Here is a 24,170-nt window from a genome sequence, read left to right as displayed (position 1 = left end):
ATTAAATGTGAAACAAATAAAAATGTCATCACTTACCATCAAATTTTTTATGTCTAGAGATAAAAGTTGTTCTCATGTTGTAGCTGCTGTTTTCAACCATAAGCTCAAGTTCATGTTTGCTTTGCTGGCTGAGTTTGTCCTCCATCTCAGACGTGCAGCAGGTGTAACCCTTAGGACAGACACGCAGGTGCTCACCTGAAATAGACAGAGGCATGGTGAACAATTTTACATTGCCACAGGATTTGGATTTTTCAAAAGGCTGCACTAAGTCTTTGATCAAAAATCTCAGGTGCTATCAAAGATAGGCAGACTGTAACTAATGTAAAAGGATAATGTTTATTGGTGAAACAGAAAGTAACTTTTATAAACCAGTTTCTACCCCCCCCCCCCCTTCTAGTATCTTTATCAAATCACCACAACATGAAATAATAGGTGCTGTCTTAGAGCAGAGTCAGGTCAGGTCAGTCTTATCTATGCGGTGCAACATAAAAAATAGCCTTAAGGCATGCAGGAAGATGGAGCCTGGCACGGCTTCAAACTATGACATCAGCCAAACAATCTTGGATAATGGTTCCATTAGCAGATATCTGTTCACTAGGGGCCAGCCTAACGAGCCATAAACAAATCACCAACATATTGGGTCATGACAAGCAACAACTTATTATCCATTCACCAATGTTAGTATTGTTTTAGATTCACCTCTATTTTAAAAATAAGTAAAATAAAAACATTATCACTGGAGTTAAATATTTGACTTTTTAGCTGTTAATTGCCACAAGAAGTTTATCTGATAGTTGTAAGCAGTATTTGAAGGGAAAAACAGTGCAGATCCTTTATAGCGCAAAGATTCACCAAATGATAAAAAGCTGAGAGTTGTATACATAAAGATCAGTCGCATTGTTGATTTGGTGCTGATTAACACAACCTTATCTTTATTACATTTTCTATGCAAATAGACTTATTTCTTTCTAATTATTATTATTATCAATGATTAAAATTGAAATCATAATTGATATTTCATCTTTCTAAACAAAATTAACACAGAAACAAAAATATATTCCCAATTATTATGATTAACAGCTACTAGCCTTTTTTTTCTTATAAATGACAACTTGGATTATCTATTAGATAAGAGAAGAGATAGGATAAGAGAGGACTTTATTGATCTCACCATGGAGAAATTCACTTGAGACATCAGCTGCAATAAAAAATAGATGGAAAAGAAGAAAACGGTGCATATAAAAGTAAGAATTAAATGATTAACTTAATTTTACAATGGCAATTGGTAATTAGTCATCATAAACCATAACACAAAAATGTCTATATAATCAAGCTGTTAACTCCAGAGGAGTAATCCTGTTCCAGCAACTAGCAGCTACAGTAGTTGTTGTCAGTTCCCTCTGAAGATGGCTGTGTTACTTTCGGCTGCAGTCTTGCATAGGCCTTGGGGTTGCAGCCCGGCAACTGGTTTGTTTGCAGTGCAAAGGGGTGATGCAGGCTGTGGTCAGCGCAGCAAGGAAGTGGACAAGTGAGGTTCTGCTGCGCCCTGCGGTTAAAAAAGGCAAGGGAAGACTCATGCAATTCTTCTCTCATCCTTGGCTTTTGGCAGTGGTGAGTTGGGAAGAGCTTCTGGTTCACTCGATCTGCATAGAGTGGGAAGGCTGGCTGCAGAAGCTCATGGCTACAGCTTCAGCAATTCAAGCAGGTAGTAGGTTGTTTTGCTTGGCCAAATCAATTTGGTACATTATGGTTCAGACAGCTTTCAGAAAGAAGGAATGTTTCTCAGATTATCCAAGGTTCTCCCTGTTATCCAACAATGGAGGTGGTCTGTTCTTCATTGGCACGCTTGACAGGAGAGATAATCTGGAGCATTTTCTTTAAAAGAATGAAAGGAAGATGGCCTACAGCTTCGACCAGCAAGTTGCAGCACCACAAGGTTGTGTGTTCCCAGCATGGCAGAGCTCAGCTCAGTTACCTAATAATGTTCAGATAATCTTTGAAAATAAGTTATTTAGTGCTTGCTCTCATTCTGTACTGTTTGTCGGCTGATTACCAGGACAACTAATGCTAAAAGTTAGTGTTACCAACCATTTTACTTACTTCCCCAAAGAAAAAGTGACAAATTCTGTCTAAATTATGAGCCCCTTTAGGGCTCTGTCACACCTTGCCGATTTAGACAGCATATGCCCGACGTACCAGAATGTCCTAAAATGCTGGCCAACGCTGAACTTTCTATGTAATTTTTCAATTTTGGGCGTTTACATAGCATATTCATAACGAGTCCAGAACTTATGTCCAACGACAGGCTAACTTATACATAACACATGGCAGTGTAATGCCCATGAAATGATGCTTGTGCATCAGTTAAAGCTCCTCCCCCCAGACACGATGCGCCCGGAGGCGCCAGGTCTGCATAAAAAGATTTATTTTATTGCGGTATTAACATAGCGGCTGTTTACCGGCAGCTCCCAAAAAAAGAATGAATAAAAGGAAAAAGAAAAAAGAAAGAAAGAAGGTTTGCAATTGCAAACCTAGCATGTCTGCTACAAAGTTTTTTAGTTGTGGGCGTGAATGCAAGAAGGATCCATCAAACTGACCTTCTCACTCACACTATGATGACGATGAAGTCTGGAGGAGAAATAACGGTTTCCTCCTGTGAACCCCCTTTCATACCAAAATGCTGCCAATGTGCCATTATACAGTAGATGTACGTTGGAAACACGTTCAGTGGTCGTCTGGAACACGTCAAATACATTGATATTCACTGGAAATAAGTTCTTGATAAGTTTCACATCAGTTATAAACATGTTACTCATAGTTTTTGGATAAGCTGGACACCATGATTTATGAGTAATTTACACTTAACGTATGTCAAGTAACTTATGCTTACTTAGGACTGTCGATACCGCAGTTGATTTGGTTTTAGCTAAGACAGCGACAATTTCTCGTGTAAAAAGGGAGCAAAGAGAAGAAGCACTTTCTGAAAGAGGTCTGTGCTTTTCTTCCGACAGGTTTTCGAGAAAGATTGATTTATCAGCTTACTCTGCAAGATGTGAAATCACTCAAGAAGCTGCAGAAGAAAGTCACAAATAGCTGCTACGATTGGCAGAAAGCATATTATGGAAGGCGGGTACTAGGTGGCACTTCACCCAATCAGCTCGAAATATTGTACTAAGAGTCCCTCCTTTTCATGGACAGACTGAACGGCAGCCATCCCGGATTAATAACATAAAACTCAAGGCAGTTCTACACATATCAGTCTGGCTACTGACAGATTTCCTTAAATATAAAAAAGTAATTATTTAAAAAAAATTATTAAAATTTTTTATTTCTATCAACACAGTAAACAGCTCTTAACCAGATTCCTTGAAAAATGTTGCTAGTTTTTAAATTATGAACATATAGCTATATACTGCAGATTCTCTGCACAACTGAGAATCTCGGGCATCATTAAGGATTAAATAAAAGAACTCTGGCCAGAAGACACATGAAAGATATGAGTTTTCCCACAGCCATCTATTCACAAATGAAAAGGAAGATAAAAAGAGTGCCACTGTTCCAGTGGGGAATTGGTGTGGAGGATACTAATGCTGGGACATCTTTCAGAAATCCTCCTACTGCAAACTGCTGCTTTAAGTGGCATGCACTAAGGTGCTTTGCATTCTTGTACAGTAAGTCATAGATGAAGGAGCTATCTATAGATAATGAAACAGGAAAGCAGAAGAATATACGTGCTGGCACTCACTAATGTACCTAATCCATAATCAGACCTAAGAGAGGCACCAAGCTGCATTAATGAGGTGTACATTCAACAGTTCAACATAAACAGTTTTCTCCAGAGTGATGCTAAAGCCTTCTAGCGAAACTCCATAAAATGTAAAAAAAAAAAAAAAAAAAAGCTGATTTTCAGACATTTTCTTCTTTGTGCATCTTTCAGGCTTTTAGGGATTTCTTGCTAATTGACAATGTAGTTAATTTGATGCCAATAAATATTTTTTCTATCACACACAATATTCTGAGCATCTCTGTGTGAAAATCAATCAAACTGTTTTGTTGTGTCAAAAATATCTGTGTAAAATGCCAAATTCCATTCAATTTAGTTCAGTTTATTTATAAATCACGAATTCATAACACATGCTGTCTCACGGAACTTTATACAGACAAAACAGACAAATCTGCGTCCATTAGTGTATCTCCTGTTTCTGATTCTCTTGCCTGGATTTCAGATACCTGTTCCATCCAACCATGTTGGAAACTTGTGGATTGCTTCACTATGCATGACGCTCACACAGACTAAGACTCCCCCACTAGCCTTAGCTCTGTCTTATACCATCAAGATTTGGATAAGTCATTCAGCGATTCAAATCATCCAAACTGTTAGTGGATTTCATTCAGTGCACCTTCAAATCCACTGAGTTGCATTTGGCTACTAACCCACTGATTCCAGTTTCTGTTCCTGCAATACCAGTTTACCTTTGAAAAATTATTTGAACGATTACTATTTTTGCTGCCTGGATTATGGGGTTTCCATATTCCCTCAAGGCATTACAAGGTCTGAGCTTTATTTTGACTGTTACTAGTTTAAGATGTGATTTTTTTTTTTTTGTCTACATATTTGCCTGCAGAAATGTCCACATAAATTATTGCTCCCCAGATGAAAAGTCACCCATGGGTATATTTTACCTTTTTTTTTTTCTAATACAGAAATCATTTATGGATCAGTGTCTCTGCATTTTTATTTTTAAAGTCAGCTGTGGCATAGGGCCCTCTCACACTTAGCGTGGCTCTAGAGATCTTACCTGTCTACTGGGCTTGCATGCATGATTTCTGTGAGAGAGCTACAAATGAATGTGTTATCGCTGCATGCTAGACAAAGAGGGAATTCTGCAAACTAAATGATTCAGTGCAATAAGCTTGGTTTCCTTAAAAGGGAAATGTTTAATTGATCTGTGTGATTTGATTTAATAATCTATAAAGTCCTTGAGATGACATATACTTGGAATTGGGCCTGTACATATAAACCAAAGTGTACTGTGGGGTTTGGTTTTGATGAGTCCAAGAAATGTACACCAGATAAGTTGTCGTTCAATAAAAAGTTACTTTCCTCTTTATTTTACACAATATTTGGAATAGAAAACATACTACAATCTACATGGCCACAGAATCACTTTAGCACAAACTTTAACTATTTAAAAGACAACACTAAATTGATAAAACTGAGTTCAAGTAAACAAAATTTAAGTATTTTTTAAGTCGAGATATAGAATTTTTTTCATAAATCTGAAATAAAGGGTGATAATGTTGAACATACACAAAGGTAAATCCTTAGAGTTTCACATTCCTTAAGGAACTTGGTTCATCTGCTCAAACAATTACATGCAAGAATAAACAGCATGGGAATGTCCATCCATCAAACTGTTCAGGAAAGTGACAGGTTCTATACCCGAAAGATACAGTAGATGCATTTAGGTGTAAAATGTGCAAATCAAGCTCAAAAATGTATAAATCCTGCTGTCTGATGAGTCTACTATAGAAGAGCTTGTAGATAGAAGGGGGGGTCAGCATTAGTACACTATTCCATCAATTAGCAGGTGGCAGCATCATGTTTTATGGGATCTTGCAGCTGCAGGAATGCGTGCTTCTTATAAATAGATGACTTCACGAGAAGCATTATGATGTGGAAATAATGAAGTATCTGACAGACCATTATAAAAAGGTTGAATACAGAGTTTTTTTTCACAGGACAATGGCCCTTAGAACAACAATCTCAATATTTTTATGCCCTGATCTCAGCCCAAAATAAAAGTTTTGGAAAGTTTTGAATGAGTAAGGTTTACAACAGTAAAAGCTAAAAGCGCACGCTTTTAGTAAATCCTATACACTACTGTTTAGGCTCTAAAACATTCTAAATGACTTTGTTTCGAGTAAATTATGGACGCTACCCACTCAGGACACTTGGATTACATTGGACGAGCAGTATGGAGGAATATTGACACGTTTTTTGTGGACTTTTATGGACCTTTCTGCCTCGGGCGTTGGGGACCTCGATTATTTGAATGTCAGCAGACAGCAAGAAGCCTCCCAGATCTCCAGATGCATTTGAGATATCAAAAAAGTACTCCAGAGTGTTGTTCAGCATTGGGGTGAGTAGAAAATGAAGGCTAATCATGTTTTGGGTGTACTATTCCTTTAACATGCAAACTTAACAATAACACCTAAACAATAGCATTTAAAAAAAGTGTAAAGATTATAATTAAAAAATAAATAAATTTGTGTTTTTGTTTGGGAGAAGAAAAAACAGTTTATGTTGACTCACAAACAACATGAACAACTTCTGTTATAAATATGACACATGACATACTACTGGCATAATCACTGCCTTAAAGGTCACCTCACTCTGGCCTGCACACGTCCATGATAAATTGCTTATTCAAAGGTTCATCCAGTGGATAGGCAAATAGTTATGTAAACATTGTGAAATTGCAACGCTAAAAATCTGCATTATGTTCATCCTGTTCCAAGTTGGTAATGCTGCATTCATGTCTTGCAGCTGAAGTGAACACAGACGCCTTATGTAGTGTTGCTCAGCTTTCCAAATGAGCTGTTCAGAGATTTAAATGTATGCAATTACAGCTTTCAGATCATTTAGGATGAAAGGAATTTTTGGGGGGATTTTTTTCCAGTGTAATGTAACATAGGTTAAATGTATAACTTTCAAAGAAAAATCTAAATATTGTATTTGTTGCAGATGCATTAAATTGTTTTGTTAGTTACTATATTTTCTTGGACAGATGCATTTAACTCCCTCTGATAAACTACACAAACTCCAAAGGATGATTGAAAAGAAATGTAAACATATAAAAAGTCCCTGTAGATGTTGTTGCATATAAAGTAGACTGGTTGATGGTTTGAAATAAAACATGTAAAAAATATGTTTCTTTGACAAGTGCACAATCAGCATGCAAGCCCCATGTTGATTGTACATTTCCTCCCCTGGAGGAAATTTTTTTATGTGATATTGAATGTTGCAATTGTTACTTTAAGATGATTATATTTGGGCTATGTATTTTACAAACAAGAGAACTGATTACCTTACAAATAGAGCTGGCTATATTTAGGGGTGAAGAGTGTGATTTTTAACATAATATAATGATACGGACATTAGTACCATTTTTTATTGAAAGTACTTGCTTCTCGTTAATTACCGTCAATATTAAAGTCTTCAGATATACAGATACGAATGTTGAAAAATAAATCATAATTTTAAAAGAAAAACACATTCTCTGGTTCTGTTTTTTTGCCCATACAAAACCCATAAGTGTGACGTGATTCCGGAACATTGGCTAACCCACATGGCGAGTATACACACTAAAATGGATACCGAAAGCGACAAAAAAACGTATGGCTTTCATAATATCGTTTAGTGGGGTTATTTCAACAGAGGATGAACAGAATCCAATAACAAGTATTTTAGCTACTGCCCCAATTGTTTGAGCCTGATGCCTTAACTGAGGAGAAAAATCAGGGGGGAAATGGAATCAATGGGGATGACGAGGAGATGAGAATGAGATGATGACTGAATTCTTTACAATGGTAGATGCTAAAACAGCATGCTTTCATCCACTAAGAAGATGAAGTCTATGTGAATTGATTAAGCTTCTAAACCCGTGCCTGATATTGCTCAGCTGACATATGCACATTTTGAGCTATTCATAGATACTACTATATCATTGCCAACTATCTATTGCCAAAAATAATACTAATAACAAGCATTAACAAAACTGTTGTGGACCTAGGGTACGTACTTTAGAACTCACATATTATTCAACAATAATATACAGCAAGGCTTGGACTATTCGATTCCATAACACTTAAGTGTGGGTGACACCAGTTGCACTAACTGCATTACATAGAGAGCTTCTTCTACGCAGGGTGAGCAGATCCCCATCTGTTCAGAATGTTGTAATTTCTGTCACAGTTCCCCAAAGATAATAACAATATCATGCATTTGACTGGGTCAAATCACGAAAAAAAATGTTTTATTTAAAATAACAAAAGTATGGCACAACTGCACGGGAAAGCCTGACTTCGTTATAAGCAGAGCATGTTCCTACTAGAGCAGATGGAGGATTTTATTTTATGAAAAATATAATAGGAATTACATTTAAATAAGATGAAAATGCAGCAATAAAGGTCATGGGATGTTTAAATAGGTAGACTACTTTGTGAGGCAGTGAGAGGTGATTATCAGAGAGTGTAGGTGTTGCTGTTCATGTGTTTACTGTTCAGAAATTGTCTTAGTCTTGTCTTGTCTTGTTCTGATCTTTGAATTTTGTGGTGGTGGTGGGGGGGGTTCAAAAGAGGGGAGAGTAATAAGCTGTATTTTCCTGCTCTTTCCCTCCTTGTACTGTTTTTTTTTTTTTACTTAAGGACAGACAACTGTATCTTTTTTCTGTCCCTTTGCACTCTGATTATAGGAAAGGTATTCTGTTTATTGAAATGCTGTATTGATTGTTTATGTCCAATTGTGCTCAGCCTGTTACATGCATGCTGTGCAATTCCAAGCAGGGCAAAACTGAAATGTTTTCCTTATGATTTTGCATTTCCCCCAAAGCTAATATATTTTACTTTGCAACTGTGCCTCTCTTCTCGTCAGAAGCTGAATTGTTTTCTTGTCCAAATCTGTCCTCTAGATTTAGACTTCTTTTTAGGCCACAGTGCTACACATCTCCATTTCATTACAGATACCAGCAGAAAATCATGAATGCATACCAAAACAGGGTCTACCTTTTGTCAGACAAGAGCGATGTCCCAGTGTGACATCACTGATTTTGTTTGTTCTTTTGTTGTTGTGTTTTTGCTTTTGCTTTTGTTTGTTAATGATTGGTAAATGGCCTGCATTTATACAGCACATTTTTTGAAGTCAGGAGACTTGCTCAAAGCGCTCTACACTACATTCAGTCATTCAGCCATTCACACACACACTCACATACTGATGGTAGTGAGCTACATCGTAGTCACAACTGCCCTGGGGCTCTCTGACACAAGCGAGGTTGCCGTACACTGGCACCACCTGGCCTTTGACCACCATCAGTAGGCAATGTGGAAGTGTCTTGCCCAAGGACACAATGACACTGAAAGCCGCAGCAGGAGCATGAACGTCAACCCTTCGATTTCCGGGAAAACTCCTACATTTGACGCCATTGTGGTCCCAAATAATAACTAATAATAACTGTCCAGTAGTCGCTGTAAACAAAATAAATCTCCAATTCTCTTAATATTTAACTCTTGACTCCATCTTTGGCATCATTATTTTGGTTATAGCAACACAATGTTTGAGTCTTATTTTTTTTTTTTTAGGTCAGTGTCGGTCATATATACATGTATCATGTATGTGTATCAGAACTACAGTATTGTACATATTAACAAAGTTAAAGAAAACAACAGCATTAAATTTGCAATATTGAAATATTCTTCAAAATTCATCTTAGTCTCTTTAGATAAATACAAAAATGATGGAAAACGTGTTCATAATTATCTAGACTGATGTTGTGACTGATGTTCTTTTTCCCAGATAAACTAGGTCGCCAGTATATCAGGGAAACTCCCAGTAGTTGGTGGGTGGTAGGCAAGGTGTTCTTTGAACAGGTCGCCGGTCAATCAAAGCAGCCTCATAGATGTAGACAGTCATGGGGTCTCACACTTATTCATTCTAACTGATATTTTACTGTGATAAGCCTGTTTGAAGCACCACTAAATTGTGCACGTTTCATTGGCCTTCTACTTTAATTTTTACTGATGATCTTGTTTCAGTTATGACATTAAATATCATAGAGTTCATTTACTTAAATTACTTTACTTGCAGCAGACAGGTATTATGAGCCATATCCAGACATTGAAGGTCAGACACAGGCAGTCCCTTGAAGTTTTCTCAGCAGTTTTCACAAAGCATGAGCTCCAAACACCTTTTCTATTACCTGAAAAGCTGTTTGGATGCATTATTCTCCTTAAGGACAACACACTTCAGTTGTAACACTTTTAGAAGGCACAAAGAAACAGAATAATAAGTATCATTCAATGCAAAAGGTTTGAAAAATACCCAAGGTTAAAATGAAATCCAATTTCTTCTGCTAGACTTGGTCATTATTATAAATATATTGAATTCTACAATAGCAGTCCCATCTTATAAAAAGTCATTTAAAGTGCGGAGGAGTTTTTTTTATTATTATTATTTTAATTTCGTCTCTATTACTATAAACATATGTTACAGGAAGATGTGAAAGCCCCATAATGTTTCATAGCAGCTGAGGGAAATGAGGGAGTTCTATGCCCATGGAGGGTCTGCTGCCAGAATAGCTCCCAAAAGCATTCATTAGTCTACCTGGCAAAAGGGCAAACCACATATGGGCTTTCCCATCTGGTACAACTCTTAACCACTCTTGCCAGCATTTATAAAGTAAGGACAGTCTCACCAGAGCTCCATGCCAAAACAAGTTAGCAGATCTAGAGTAAAACAGAAAAAAAAAAAAAAAAAACACTGTCCTCATCCACACTGACAAAAAAAATTTGAAGCACTTATTAGATGTGATAAAACTATTTCAATACTGCAGATTGTGGATTTCGCAAAAAAAAGGATTTTTTATTTTCTATGTCATATTACAAGTATGGTCACAACATCAAAGAAGTTCTTTCTGGGGGTGGGGGGGTAAACTATGTGACTCTTTCAACAAGATAGTAGTCCCCCCCCCCCAAACACATACACAACTAAACAGAAAGATGAAAATGCCTATAGACCCCATAATACAAGCACAGCCTGGGTAAAACCTTCCTGCTTTATTTTCATGTTGAATTATATGCTGAAATGCTGAGGTTACTGAGGTTTTCACACAACAGACAAAAGCTCTGCACAGTGGGGGCATTAAATATCTTGAAATAATTATATGTATTATCTTTGATCGACCACCACCTTCCTGCACTGGTCTCATTTAGAAAAGCCGCTGGAATATTGTTTTTTCGAAGGAACTAATGTACAAATGTGTTCCGCAAAGCTCTACAGCCAAGTACAACAACTCAACGCTTTCAGATAAGGCCACATATTTGAAACAGATGTATGTTCTTGACCTTTCAATTCTTCAGTAGAGGTTTACTAGTCCCATCTTCCCTATGATAATCATATTTCAGTTTAGTTTAAAGTCAACAACTATATATCTATCTCACTCTGATTTTCTACTGGAGGATTACTTTCCAGCGAACAGAAAAAACAGGGAACCTATTAGGCCATTAGATAGTAGAGTTCGCACACCAAAAAAAATGTGAAACAAATCATAGCTAGCTACAGATAAATAAATAGTTTGATAATGTTCTAAATACCTAGCTTAGCAATGTTTGTCACTTCTGAAATTTAAACAATCACTCGATCACAGATCAAGGAGTAAAAATACTTTCTATGGACAGCAAAATGTCACAAAAACACTTAACATCCATCCTTTTGTCTCTTGCTCTTTGAATAAACATGCTTTCAATATGATAAAAATGCTATTAGAAAAAGAATTGAATAAATCTTGCTTAGTTCATGAGCAAAAAAAATAAGCACTGAATTAACCATCCATCTGCCCATTCATCCAAGTTGGTACACAACACAGATCAGGTCATTTTACTCCTTAGTTATTCTTAGTGATACATTTAATTTCAGGTGAATAATTTTAGTAGCCTTTTAAATTTCATGAGCTTACCAGAAGCAGCAAAAAACAACAACAAGTAAACACACAAAAAAGCATGAATTTATGAAAATGTGAACCACAAGAAGCAGAATCTAGAATACGGTTCTTCAATTCCATTCCTGCATGTTGTCCATCCTATATCTTTAAGATGTTTGTGTTGTTTCAAGACATCTGACTCAAAAATGCAGGTCATTAGCAGAACTTGGGAGAACTTGTTTACATATAGGAAGTAATTCAGCATTTTGATTCTATACAAATCAGTTCTGGACATCTAAAGCTACTGGTTAGTATATGCAATACTCATGCTTTCAGCTAAAAATCATATTTTTAATAGCTGACAAATTCTGAAAAGCAATAAATAAAAACAGGGCAGACCACAAAATAAATTTAAATGTAGATTTGTGTATCTATGAAAATCAAGCAAAATCCTGGAAATATATTTCTTCATTCTTTATATAATGGTGAATTTGAATTATTTTTAATAGTAATCATAAAGTATATAACTACTTAAACTATATTTTTTATTCTTTCTGTGCTTTTCACTGGTGCTGCCATCATGGCATCTTCTTTGACTCAAATAGCACAGGGTTACTTAAAACAAACAAGAATATTAATTACTAGGTAACCAAATGTACCAGGCCCCAAAATACTAACATGCAATAGATCCAAATCAATAAGTCTTATAAACATGGCAAAATACTTGGCATACAGTTCTAAAAATTTCCAACACATCGAAAGATGAGACTACAGTACATGAGAACAAGCAGCAGCTTGGTGCAGTTCATACATTTCAGGCTTCAAGTTCAGTGAATAATGGTTGCACTTAAGGATTGCTCAATGTGTACCATTACAAAATCTTGGGGGTGTGAGGAGGTTAATATCATTTGTCATGCACATATCAATGTTTTATTCTAAGAATACAGCATGTTTAACATGAAAATAACTGTTTACTTTTGTTTGATTTTAAGTATTGTAATTTGAGGACAAATTCATTTAAAAAGAGACAGGTCTTGAGTCAGCCCTTCATTAAAGTTGAGATGAAATTATTACCTTTATGAACTACAGTATGTCATGGTTTCGGTTCTGTTTAAGTTTTTTTTTTTAGTTTTAATTGATGTCATTCCATTTTGTGTTATTCTTGTTGTTTTTGGTTGTATTTGAGCTCTTATGTATTTCTTATGTACCCTCTGTAGCCCCCTTGTGTCAGTCTCCTTCCCCTTGCCGACTTCTACATGCTTCCATTCACATCTGCTCCTTCTCAGCTTATTAGCCCAGTCTTTGTTCAGTCTTCTATTTAAACTCCTCTTAAGTTACTGTTTGCTGGTTCTGTGTTGTTTCTTTGCTTCTCATGTGTGTTTTCCCTGACGTCTTCTGGTTTTGGGTCTTCTGAATTTTTTTTATGTTTGAATTTTTGCTTCAGTTTCCACCTTTGGTGATTAAATCAAACCACCTTGGCTTCTGTCTCATTTAGGTCCAAGCATTTCGGGTCCTCTATTAAACCTCCACACAACCTTACACAGTATTGTCATGCCCAGGGTACACATGCTGTTATGAACAGCTTGTATGGCCAATAGATCCACCTGAAGTGAATCAACAAACAAACAAAAATTATTGGAAACCAATAAACAATCTCCATCCATTCATTGTCTACACCTATTTATCCAAGCGGGACTGCTATCCCAGGGCTGCTATAAACTGCTATCAGTAATCACTTAGTGAGAGGTGGCATACAACCTGGACAGGTGGCCAGCCTTTCACAAAGTCACACAGAACAAACAAAGATGTGCATACACACACACACACACACACAAACACACACACACACACACACACACACTAATACCTAAGGTAAATACCAAGAGTCCAATTTATCTAATATGCATATTTTTGGATTAGGGAAAGAAGCCACAGAATTCAGATCTGCAAACCATCCACCTGCCTACAGCTCATAAACACCATTGCACTCTTTGCATTTTTACTAAACACCACAACAGGGATCAAAGAACCTAAAGACAGATGGTCCAGTAAGCCTTCTATGGGACCATGTCATTTTTCATTTTGCAAGACAGATATGTATATTCATACCATACTCAGTAATCTAGCAGTTCCTGTAATTCAAGAAATTAATAAAAGAAACCCCCCCACACAATGTCAGTTTGATAAATTGAAGGATATACAGTATAACAGCTACTTTTAAGTACAAAAGAATATGCTATTTATAAAGAAAATGATGACCATACAGGAAAAAACTGAGCTCAACTACATGACTAAGGTTAAAGTTTTCTGAAAATGATAGCCTGTGACAGAGCAGGTCATTTTTTTTCCTTCCCTGCCCTCTCTTTATACTAAATGGTTTGAGACAAGTTCAGCACACTGAGCAGTAATTGCCAAAAGTCTGCTTGAGCTGCATGTTCCTTTTAAAAGGTTGACACCTCTATCTTTGAGATCTATTGACTCGGGCAGAGCTTAAGCTGTCTCCCACATCTGCGCCTTCACTGTCCTCTCTTTGTTTTGGGATGAAATTCGTTCAAGGCTCCTTTCATTGGATTGACATTACCTAGATTAGAGGGCAAAAAAGAAGCTCAGTCATACCCACAAATAAATTAAATGTCGCTGAATGATGAAGAGCTCATGAATACTATGTACTGTTTAAAAAAAAGGGGGAAAAATGTTTTTCTAACCTTTTTCTAGGGAATAAATGATCAAGTGATGAGCACCACAATGATAATTTGTGGGGGGTTATAACCCCCCTAAAAGTCTGCTCCAGTCAAAATAAGAGTACAATAATCATTGGGATTTTCAGAAAGGTTTTATGAACATCCTGTTGATCTTTTTCTATATTTTCACTTTTTTCAGTTATTTATGTCATACTGTTTTGTTTTGTTGTGTTATTTTGAAGCTGTGTTGCATTCTTAATTACTTTCTGTTGCCCTCTTGTACGATTCTCTTTTCCCCTATCTACCTTCTAGCTACGTTTATCCACACCTGCTCCCTGTTAGCTGATAGGCCCATTCTTTGTTCTGCCCCATCCATCTTCTTCTGCTTTTGGGTCGTGTGGGTAGCAGCTTCAGTAGGGAGGCCCAGACGTCCCTCTTCCCTGCCGGGAAGAGGACCCCCTGCCCAAGTGGCAGTGTAGAGGTGTATATAATGTATACAAACCCCCCCCGTATAATGTATACATTACATACTCCTCCTGTGCAGTTCCTCATTGCTGGCTTCTCGCTGTTACTTTGTGACCAAATAAAAACATTCTCTTCTCACAATATACTCTGTCCAAAAAACAAACAAAAGAAATTCTTTCAGGAACCATTTTCTATCCAGTTACTTATTGATTATATTAATTTAGTAAAGTTATCAACAGTTGTAGCCTTATATTCTGATTGTGCATACCAGTATACTTGCAGACCGTTTTGGCTCAATCTGAGCTACACTTGTACCCAGATACATGGACAGACCTGTCACTGCTTGCTCCTCCTAAGATGAAATTTTAAGTCAAAAGATGAGAACAGGAGAAAAAAGGATATTGTGAGAAAGTACTTGCACAATCAAAGGTGGAAAGAATGTGTCCATTCATGAGAAGTCCATAGCGACTGTTTAGTCCAGTGTCAACCTTTCTCATTCTTTACCTGCAAAATTACACTGAGTGCCTCAAACAGGGCAAGAGCAGCTGCAGAGTCAACGGGAGAGTGAGACTGCTGTGCATGGTGCACAGGGATAGAAGCTGACAGCATAACGCAGAATGAAATAAGCAGTAAAACTTGGATGCTGACTCAGTAGGACCTAATTGTAAGCCCCAACTAATCCCTTATATTCATTCAACAAGATGTGAAGTGAGGTTCTGAAAAGGTTTACTCTTGCATCTTGGGGATCATAATGAGGGACAGAGACCACAGTGAATTTCATCTGAGCTCCAGTTAAAGTTAAATGGCCTGACAAAGATAGAAGGTATATATAATTCCCCCTCTGTGAACCTCAAGTTGGATTTGTATCATGATGTGAAAATATCTAGTTCTTCAGTGGAAAGAAAATTACTAAATCATAACTAAACACACTGAAAGTCCTTTAAACCATCACATTGTGTCTTATTGCTTTAGCAGGTCATCCAGTTCAGCTGTAGGCTACATGTAGACATGAAAGATGTTGTTCAACAAAGTGGGAGATTACTATGAGGTGCCCCCAGGGACATAAATCAGAATTAACTTGCATATACACATATTAAATCACACTCTTCCATATAATATACTGAAAACCTCACACAAACACTAGTAAAAAGCTCTCACATAAACTAGTGAAAACATTTACCTCTTATATATTCTACTCAAAAGCTCTCATACAAAGTAGTGAGAACTGTTCATTTAAACTGGTGAAAAGCTTTAGCTTTCATACACACTACTAGAAAGCTTTCATATACACTATTAAAAAGCTCTCATATACACTACTAGAACGCTCTCATATACACTACTAGAACGCTCTCATATACACTATTAGAACGCTCTCATATACACTATTAGAAAGCTCTCATATACACTATTAGAAAGCTCTCATATACACTATTAGAACGCTCTCATATACACTATTAGAACGCTCTCATATACACTATTAGAACGCTCTCATATACACTATTAGAAAGCTCTCATATACACTATTAGAACGCTCTCATATACACTATTAGAACGCTCTCATATACACTATTAGAACGCTCTCATATACACTATTAGAAAGCTCTCATATACACTATTAGAACGCTCTCATATACACTATTAGAACGCTCTCATATACACTATTAGAAAGCTCTCATATACACTATTAGAAAGCTCTCATATACACTATTAGAAAGCTCTCATATACACTATTAGAACGCTCTCATATACACTATTAGAATGCTCTCATATACACTATTAGAACGCTCTCATATACACTATTAGAAAGCTCTTATATACACTATTAGAACGCTCTCATATACACTATTAGAACGCTCTCATATAAACTATTAGAACGCTCTCATATACACTATTAGAACGCTCTCATATACACTATTAGAAAGCTCTCATATACACTATTAGAACGCTCTCATATACACTATCAGAACGCTCTCATATACACTATTAGAACGCTCTCATATACACTATTAGAAATCTCTCATATACACTATTAGAACGCTCTCATATACACTATTAGAAAGCTCTCATATACACTATTAGAACGCTCTCATAAACACTACTAGAACGCTCTCATACACGCTACTAGAAAGCTCTCATACATGCTACCAGAAAGCTCTCATATACACTACTAGAACGCTCTCATACACGCTACTAGAAAGCTCTCATACATGCTACTAGAAAGCTCTCATATACACTACTAGAACGCTCTCATACACGCTATTAGAAAGCTCTCATACACACTACTAGAACGCTCTCATACACGCTGCTAGAAAGCTCTCATACACACTACTGAAAAGCTATTAGCGGATTTCAGTTGAAACGGAAGGTGTTTCAGTGAAACAGGAAGGACCCTCATTACACCGGAAGTTGTTTTAAACGGAGGTCATTCTGGCTAGCTCCGTACATTTTGTGCTATCTTCGGCCGAAATTGTATCAAATAAAATTATTGATTCATGCTCAGCTATCCGCTAAACAACTCACAGAAGCATGGGCATTACTCAACTTTATTTTTTATGTTTTTGCTTCAACAGAGATCCTTTTCCGGTGTTGTGCGAAATTCTGTTCCCATGTGAAAATCTGTTCCACCTGTGTCGGGAGCGCGCCGCGCATTGCAGCCACATAAGCGAATCTGATCATTTCCCAGGCCTTTCGGATCATTTCTTGGTTAAATAAAAAGTCGTAAAATTATACAAGGTTGAGACATTTAGTTTAATCAGCCGCTGTTGTTTACAAAATTGTAAAATAAAAAAAATAAATGCGGTTTTCTTATGCTGTTTTGTGTTGTTATTTTAAACGCCAAGAGAATCAGTCTCTTTCCAAGTTTTTTCACTTCAGCCTGACAGAAATAAAAGTCAAGTCACCAAATACCAAATTTGTATTTATAATTTTTTATTACTGATATAAGATGATGGGAAGTGCCTGATAGCAGTTCCATAATATGGAAACAAATTAATTTAGCTGCAAATCTTAAACTGTGTTTATTCCTCTCTTCATCAACAACAAACCATCTGGATTCTGTGATATTTGAGCAATGTTTGCCTAAATTAAAGGAGGGGGACCATATATTTTAGCTTTCTAATAGTGTGTATGAAAACTTTCCAGTAGTGTGTTTGAGAGCTTTCTAGTAGCGTGTATGAGAGCGTTCTAGTAGTGTATATATGAGAGCCTTCTAGTAGTGTATATGAGAGCGTTCTAATAGTGTATATGAGAGCTTTCTAGTAGTGTATGTGAGAGCGTTCTAATAGTGTATATGAGAGCTTTCTAGTAGTGTATATGAGAGCGTTCTAATAGTGTATATGAGAGCTTTCTAGTAGTGTATATGAGAGCTTTCTAATAGTGTATATGAAAGCGTTCTAATAGTGTATATGAGAGCTTTCTAGTAGTGTATATGAGAGCTTTCTAATAGTGTATATGAGAGCTTTCTAATAGTGTATATGAGAGCATTCTAGTAGTGTATATGAGAGCGTTCTAGTAGTGTATATGAGAGCTTTTTAATAGTGTATATGAAAGCTTTCTAGTAGTGTGTATGAAAGGTAAAGCTTTTCACCAGTTTATATGAACAGTTCTCACTACTTTGTATGAGAGCTATTGAGTAGATTATATAAGAGGTAAATGTTTTCACTAGTTTATATGAGAGCTTTTTACTAGTGTTTGTGTGAGGTTTTCAGTATATTATATGGAAGAGTGTAATTTAATATGTGTATATGCAAGTTAATTCTGATTTATGTCCCTGGGGGCACCTCATAGATTACAACACAAAAATACAACAGGAAGCTTCCCACTTCTCTTTCATTGTGCTGATCCTAAATTAAAAACAACTGTAGGCTCTTTAAAATTAAAACATATTAATCATTCAGGTGTAATTACTCAACCTTTTAAATTTTGGAGATAAAACCTGTAACATGTTATATTATGTAAACTAAATTAATTGCACAAGTTTATAGTCATAGTTCCATTCAAATTTAAAAGAAATTAGCCCAATAAAGATCCAGGAAGATGCTCTAAGTTATATTTATATAAGAAAAAAAAATTTCCCTCCAGAAAAATATTTCATAGTACAGATTGCATTAGAGCAGAGGTCACAGATTAGCGGACTACGGTCCACATCCAGACCCACCTGCTGGCTGATCTGGACCCAACCTGATTGAAAGCATTTAAAAATTACCGCATGTTGTCCGACGACAGTGTCTAATTTCACTTGCACCGCGTCTCCTGTTTGTACGGAAAAGCCCTCCAGAGCTTCTGCGACCAGGCTACACGTGATACAAATTAGCCAATGAGCTGTGTCTATCAGGGCTGCTGCTGCTAGCTACTTTTAGACACAGCAGGCAAACCTCTGGCAAGCAGGGTGATGGGAAAGAAGGAGAAGAAGATGAGAAAAAGTGAAAGAAAGTGTGTGGACTGCTGGAAGAACTGCGGTGAACTGGTAACAGAAAAGTGAAATGGTGTGCTCAAAGATGACCCTGCACATTTTAAGAATGTTTTGCTCAACCTACTGCTGTGAAGCAGGATTCTCCAGCATGAACATAATCAAAAATAATTATGGATCCGGGCTCAATATGAGCACCTTGATATGTGCTTTAGAATGGCTTTGTCTCCGTTCAAACCCAGGTTTAAAGCCTTGCAGGGCAGCATAAAGCCCACTGCTCTTCTTAAGCCATTAAAAATAAAATAAAAAAATAAATAACAAAACGTCAGTTCAGTTCATAAAATATGTGAATCAGGTAATTGTCTATATACCAAACTGAGCGATTGTTGTTCTCTACTTAAAAAAACACTTTAGATTTTATATTAGATTTCTTTTATACTTTTTTTATTTAAAAAGTCAATGTATAACACAGATGCATAAACACCTCATTTTACTTCAATGTTAGATTTGTTTAAAGTAAAAGATTATAATTAAAAATGTCTCCGGACCTTTAATGGTTGTTCATTTTCTTTATTCGTACCCCACTGATTTTTAACTGGTTAACCCTGAGCATTAGATTCTCTAATGTGGCAAACAATGTTGTAAAATATTATGTGTGACAGAAAAATAAACGTAATTTCTTCCTAAGAAAACTGGTGGATTAGAAAGATGTGGTAAATAAGAACAGGTTCATAAATAAAGGAACATATTTGCAGAATCAATTATTTACAGTGCCATATACATTTTAATTTTAGCACAATTTCTGAAAATGGCAGGCAGGGTTTTAGCCTGCTCTCATCTAACTACTGATGGCTGTGTTTTTTAAATCAGGTGTTATTTTAGCAAACAACCATTTTACCCAACCAAATTATGATGCACCTTATAAACACACACCTGGAAATTATGTGTGAGGGATTGCTCTCGAATCAATGACATAATGCAATCAGCTGGTTTTTCTTACATAGAAACATTTAACCAATCTGACTGTATGATCTGGTTGAATTATCTCTGTAAAGTGCCTTGAGATGACGTGTTGTCAATTGGCCCTTTATAATTAAAATGAATTTTATTTAATTTAAATCAACTGAATTGTAATTGACTAATTCCGGTATGTTGTAAAATACATTCTAAAAATATAAAATGTTTGGTTATTTGGATAAAAACTGTATTAATTAACTAACGGGTAGAAGAAAAGTTCAAAGTATTTACCTAAATAAATGATCAAGTAGATCAATAATCCCCCAACATAACTGCTAAGTTACAGCCTTGTTCACATCCTTGACGAGAAAATGCATTTAAACTAAAAGATTCTGTAACAAAACTTTTTTTTAAGCATATATGAAAAGACAATAGCATGAAGGATTTCTTTCAGACGTAAAAGTGACCGCTAAATTTGAGAAAATGTACAATCAATGCGGATGTAGATTTGTCAAGGTGTGAATTTAATCTTTTGTCGTGCTACCAATTTAAAGATATATTTCTTAAATCATGAGCTGTTTTAGGAAGGGCTAATAACAATGGTACTATATGCTAGTGATTTGTTAAAACACATTTAAACTGAGTTAATATAAATCAACTGATGGAAATAAGTTATATATATAAGTTATTAAAGTCATAGTCCAGAACATAACAGTGCAGAAACATATTTTACTTGAGGAGCAACATTAAAAAGAGCTTCTCTAGGACCGAGCATGCAGTCAGTTGTTATGCATTTGTCTGTAAATTAAGTGTAATCCATAAAATGTTTCTCCTTTACAGCCTATTAAACCCAGGAGGCATATTGATGAGATCATTGTTGCTGCTATGAATCAACACATTAAAACATGCTGCTATGAGTGTCTATAAGCAAGTTTTCGTATCCCGTCAAAGGTGTTATTACTTGTCAACAGAAATCCACAAGCTGGAAGTAAACCCAGTTCACTATGTTAAATCACATCTGTCTACATGTTGAAATGGGGGGAAAAAGGCATCAAGCTCGATTGATCTTACTGCTGCCCTACCATCTGGATCTCCCTCCATCACCCAAATCACCCTCTTTCAACTATTTCCACTGAGGCATGAGACCCAAATTGAAAATGTCCAAACACGATGACACAGATAATTCCCACAATTGCTCCCACCATATGTTGCCTTGGTTGGATAAGACTCAAAGAGTTTCAAACTTTCAAACAACTTTCAGAGTTGGAAAAATTGTTTTGCAGAAATTAAAGAACTATAAGGTTTGCAAAGAGGTGCTGAGCAGACATTTCAGCCTTAATGTACGGAAAGCAATCAGAATGTGCTTCAAGCTCATTATTTCATGGTGTTTTTGTCAATCTCATGTCAGCTCTGATCCCTTTTAGCCCAATAGGCATGCTTTCAATTTGACAGCAGAGTAGGCATTATTATGCGATTATTACTTTTTTTTATTTGTCTCCTGCTCATAAGAGTTTCAATTGACAGCTAAAGAGAACACCAAAAAAAAGAGATCAAATTAACAGTTTGTTTATTTTGTCTCTAATTAAATTGTTACTGTATTATTTATGCCATCACAATATAACAATAAAACACTAAAAAGAAAAATGTTTTTTCTCTCCCCTCACTTTTTGTCATATACTTTTTCCAAACAATCCCTGCTATACAATGACTAAGGCTGAAATTGATTCTGTTTTGCACAATAGCAAATCAGCACAAGCTAGGTTCTGTTCAATAAATGCAGTTGGTTTAAATGAAAATCTGTCTCTGGACTGAATACACACGCACACCCACATGTATATTTGTCAAATAGTAAAAACTTGTTATGAATCTTGACTCATGTGTCAAATATAAAGCTCTGCTCTGAAGCAGAAGCTCGCCTCATTTCTCAAAAGGGTCAAATGTTAAATTAGACAAATTAGAGCTGTTTTGCAGTTAAAAAACCTTTAATTCAATAGAATGTATGAATCGAATAATGGTAAATAGTAAACACTATGATGAATAATTCAGCCTTTTTCTTCTGCAATGACAGTAGAGAGAAAAGCAAAAATACAGCCCTACAATAATGTATTATCCGTGTTAGAGAATTCCACCTTAAGCTGAAATATCACCGTTAAATGTTTCAAATCATAAGACAAACTGGATGCCAGACAAATGTAACCCAGGTAAATGAAAATAGCTTTGCCCAAGACTGATTACTGCCTAACAGCCTAAATCAAACTTATTACTCCGCACAGAGTAGGCTGAAATATCTCAAAAAAAGCATGAAAAATAATTAACATATCTGAATTAAAAACAGATTTAGGAAGACATATTTAGAGTAGTAGCCATTCAAAATTTCCCAACTTTCCGTGATGGGCCCTTGGCTGTTCCATGGCTGGTCTCCTACAATGCCCTTTTACACATCAACCTTTTTACTAAAATATTTGTTCTATCATGATTTGTGGACATTAAGATCCAAAGAAAAGGTGGAGTCAGAGTAAAAAAATATGCACACCCAGGTGAAGGCCAGTGGCTGGGAGTTATAGGGGATTTTGCTGCAATTCGGCTGCCGTTCCGCTGGTTTTGACTTGAAAGGGCCATTTTGAATGGCTGCTACTGTATAGTTTTGGGCTTTCAGTGAAACACAGAGAGCTACTATCCAGACCTCACAAAGAAACATGGAAGAGTTGTGAACCTTCCCAGGAGTGGCTGCCCAATCCAACTTAGCCCAAGAACACATCAGCTACTTATCCTAGAGATAACAAAAAAAGCAGGACAACATCCAAAGCACTGCAGGCCTCACCTTTCTTGGTCAAGGTCATTGTTTTATGATTTGACAGGAAGGAATACATAGGGTAAAAATGGGATCATTGTAGAATTTCAAGGTTAAAATCGCAGCTGACCAAATTTAACACAACACACCAGTTTTGAAAACAAAAATCGTGATATAATTAAACGGGTAAAAACATAACCTGTTGGTTAATGAGACAAAGGTGAACAATTTTGGAGGGAGCTTTATATTACTTCCAAGGAAAGAAATGTAACCTTAAAAAAAAATCCTGCACTGATTTAGGGCTAATATGCTGTATCAAGGCCTAGAAGACTTGCTATAGAAAATTAAACGCAGACTACAACTGTCTGTCAGAAAGTTCTTAACAACAATAACATCAGGTTTTGATCATAAGCTTGAGCACACTTCAAAAAGCATGTGGCAGAACAGTGATCTAAATTAAATTGGAAGGTCTGCTACAGAATGGCTTAAAAATCAAAAACAGTTTGGACAGGCAATGGGCAATGTTTGGGCTTAAAACACATGAACGTACTGTCTTTGCATCCCTTAATGTCTAAAAACCATTTTAAGTGGCTGGATTAAAACAGTTTCCAAAGAAAGGGATGAATATCGCAAATACTTGTTGACAGTTACTGCAATAAGAGTTGCAAAACAAGTTAGTAGGTTTAGTTTGTTAAAAGGTTTTACAGCAAGCCTGATTGAGTTGCATATGTTTTTAATATCTTAATACATACAATATTAATCTAAATAATTACAAATTTTTGCATTAAATGAAAAACAAAGGAATACTGTATGAATGTAAAAAATCTGGGGAGACATAAACCTCTTCAAGGGGGGCAATTATTTTGACTGTTAAAAATGGTCATTATACTATACTACTTTACCTTCTTTCAGTCTGAGGAAAGCCAAAGTCTGGTCATTGTGGGTTTGATGTCATTAACTTGTAGCTTATTTCCTGCTTCAACACGCCTGAATCAAATGAATGGATCATTAACAGGTCTCTGCAGGACTTTATGGCATGTTGAGAAGGTAATTGATTTGGTTCATTTGATTCAGGTGTGTTGGAGCAGGAACACACCTGCTCCAGACCAGAACCTGACAGCCCTGATTTATCTATGTGAGGTTCAACTCTGGCAAAAAAGAACAGATAATTA

The 24,170-nt window shown here is 36.3% G+C and overlaps 1 protein-coding gene across 3 annotated transcripts in view; it reads right to left on the bottom strand.

The window, feature by feature from the left end:
- gpc6a (glypican 6a) overlaps positions 1 to 24,170 on the bottom strand; it is a 201,082-nt gene that overhangs the window by 153,169 nt on the left and 23,743 nt on the right. For all 3 annotated transcript variants that reach the window (XM_038283894.1, XM_038283896.1, XM_038283897.1), the window contains one exon: positions 37 to 195. In XM_038283894.1, the coding sequence (XP_038139822.1) occupies positions 37 to 195 (159 nt within the window). The remainder of the gene's footprint in view (positions 1 to 36; positions 196 to 24,170) is intronic.

Source organism: Cyprinodon tularosa, unplaced genomic scaffold (assembly GCF_016077235.1).
Source record: "Cyprinodon tularosa strain WSP-4 unplaced genomic scaffold, ASM1607723v1 ctg197, whole genome shotgun sequence".
NCBI lineage: Eukaryota > Metazoa > Chordata > Actinopteri > Cyprinodontiformes > Cyprinodontidae > Cyprinodon > Cyprinodon tularosa.
The sequence above is the reverse complement of the archived record's forward strand: the minus strand, read 5'-3'. Positions and strand labels throughout refer to the sequence as shown.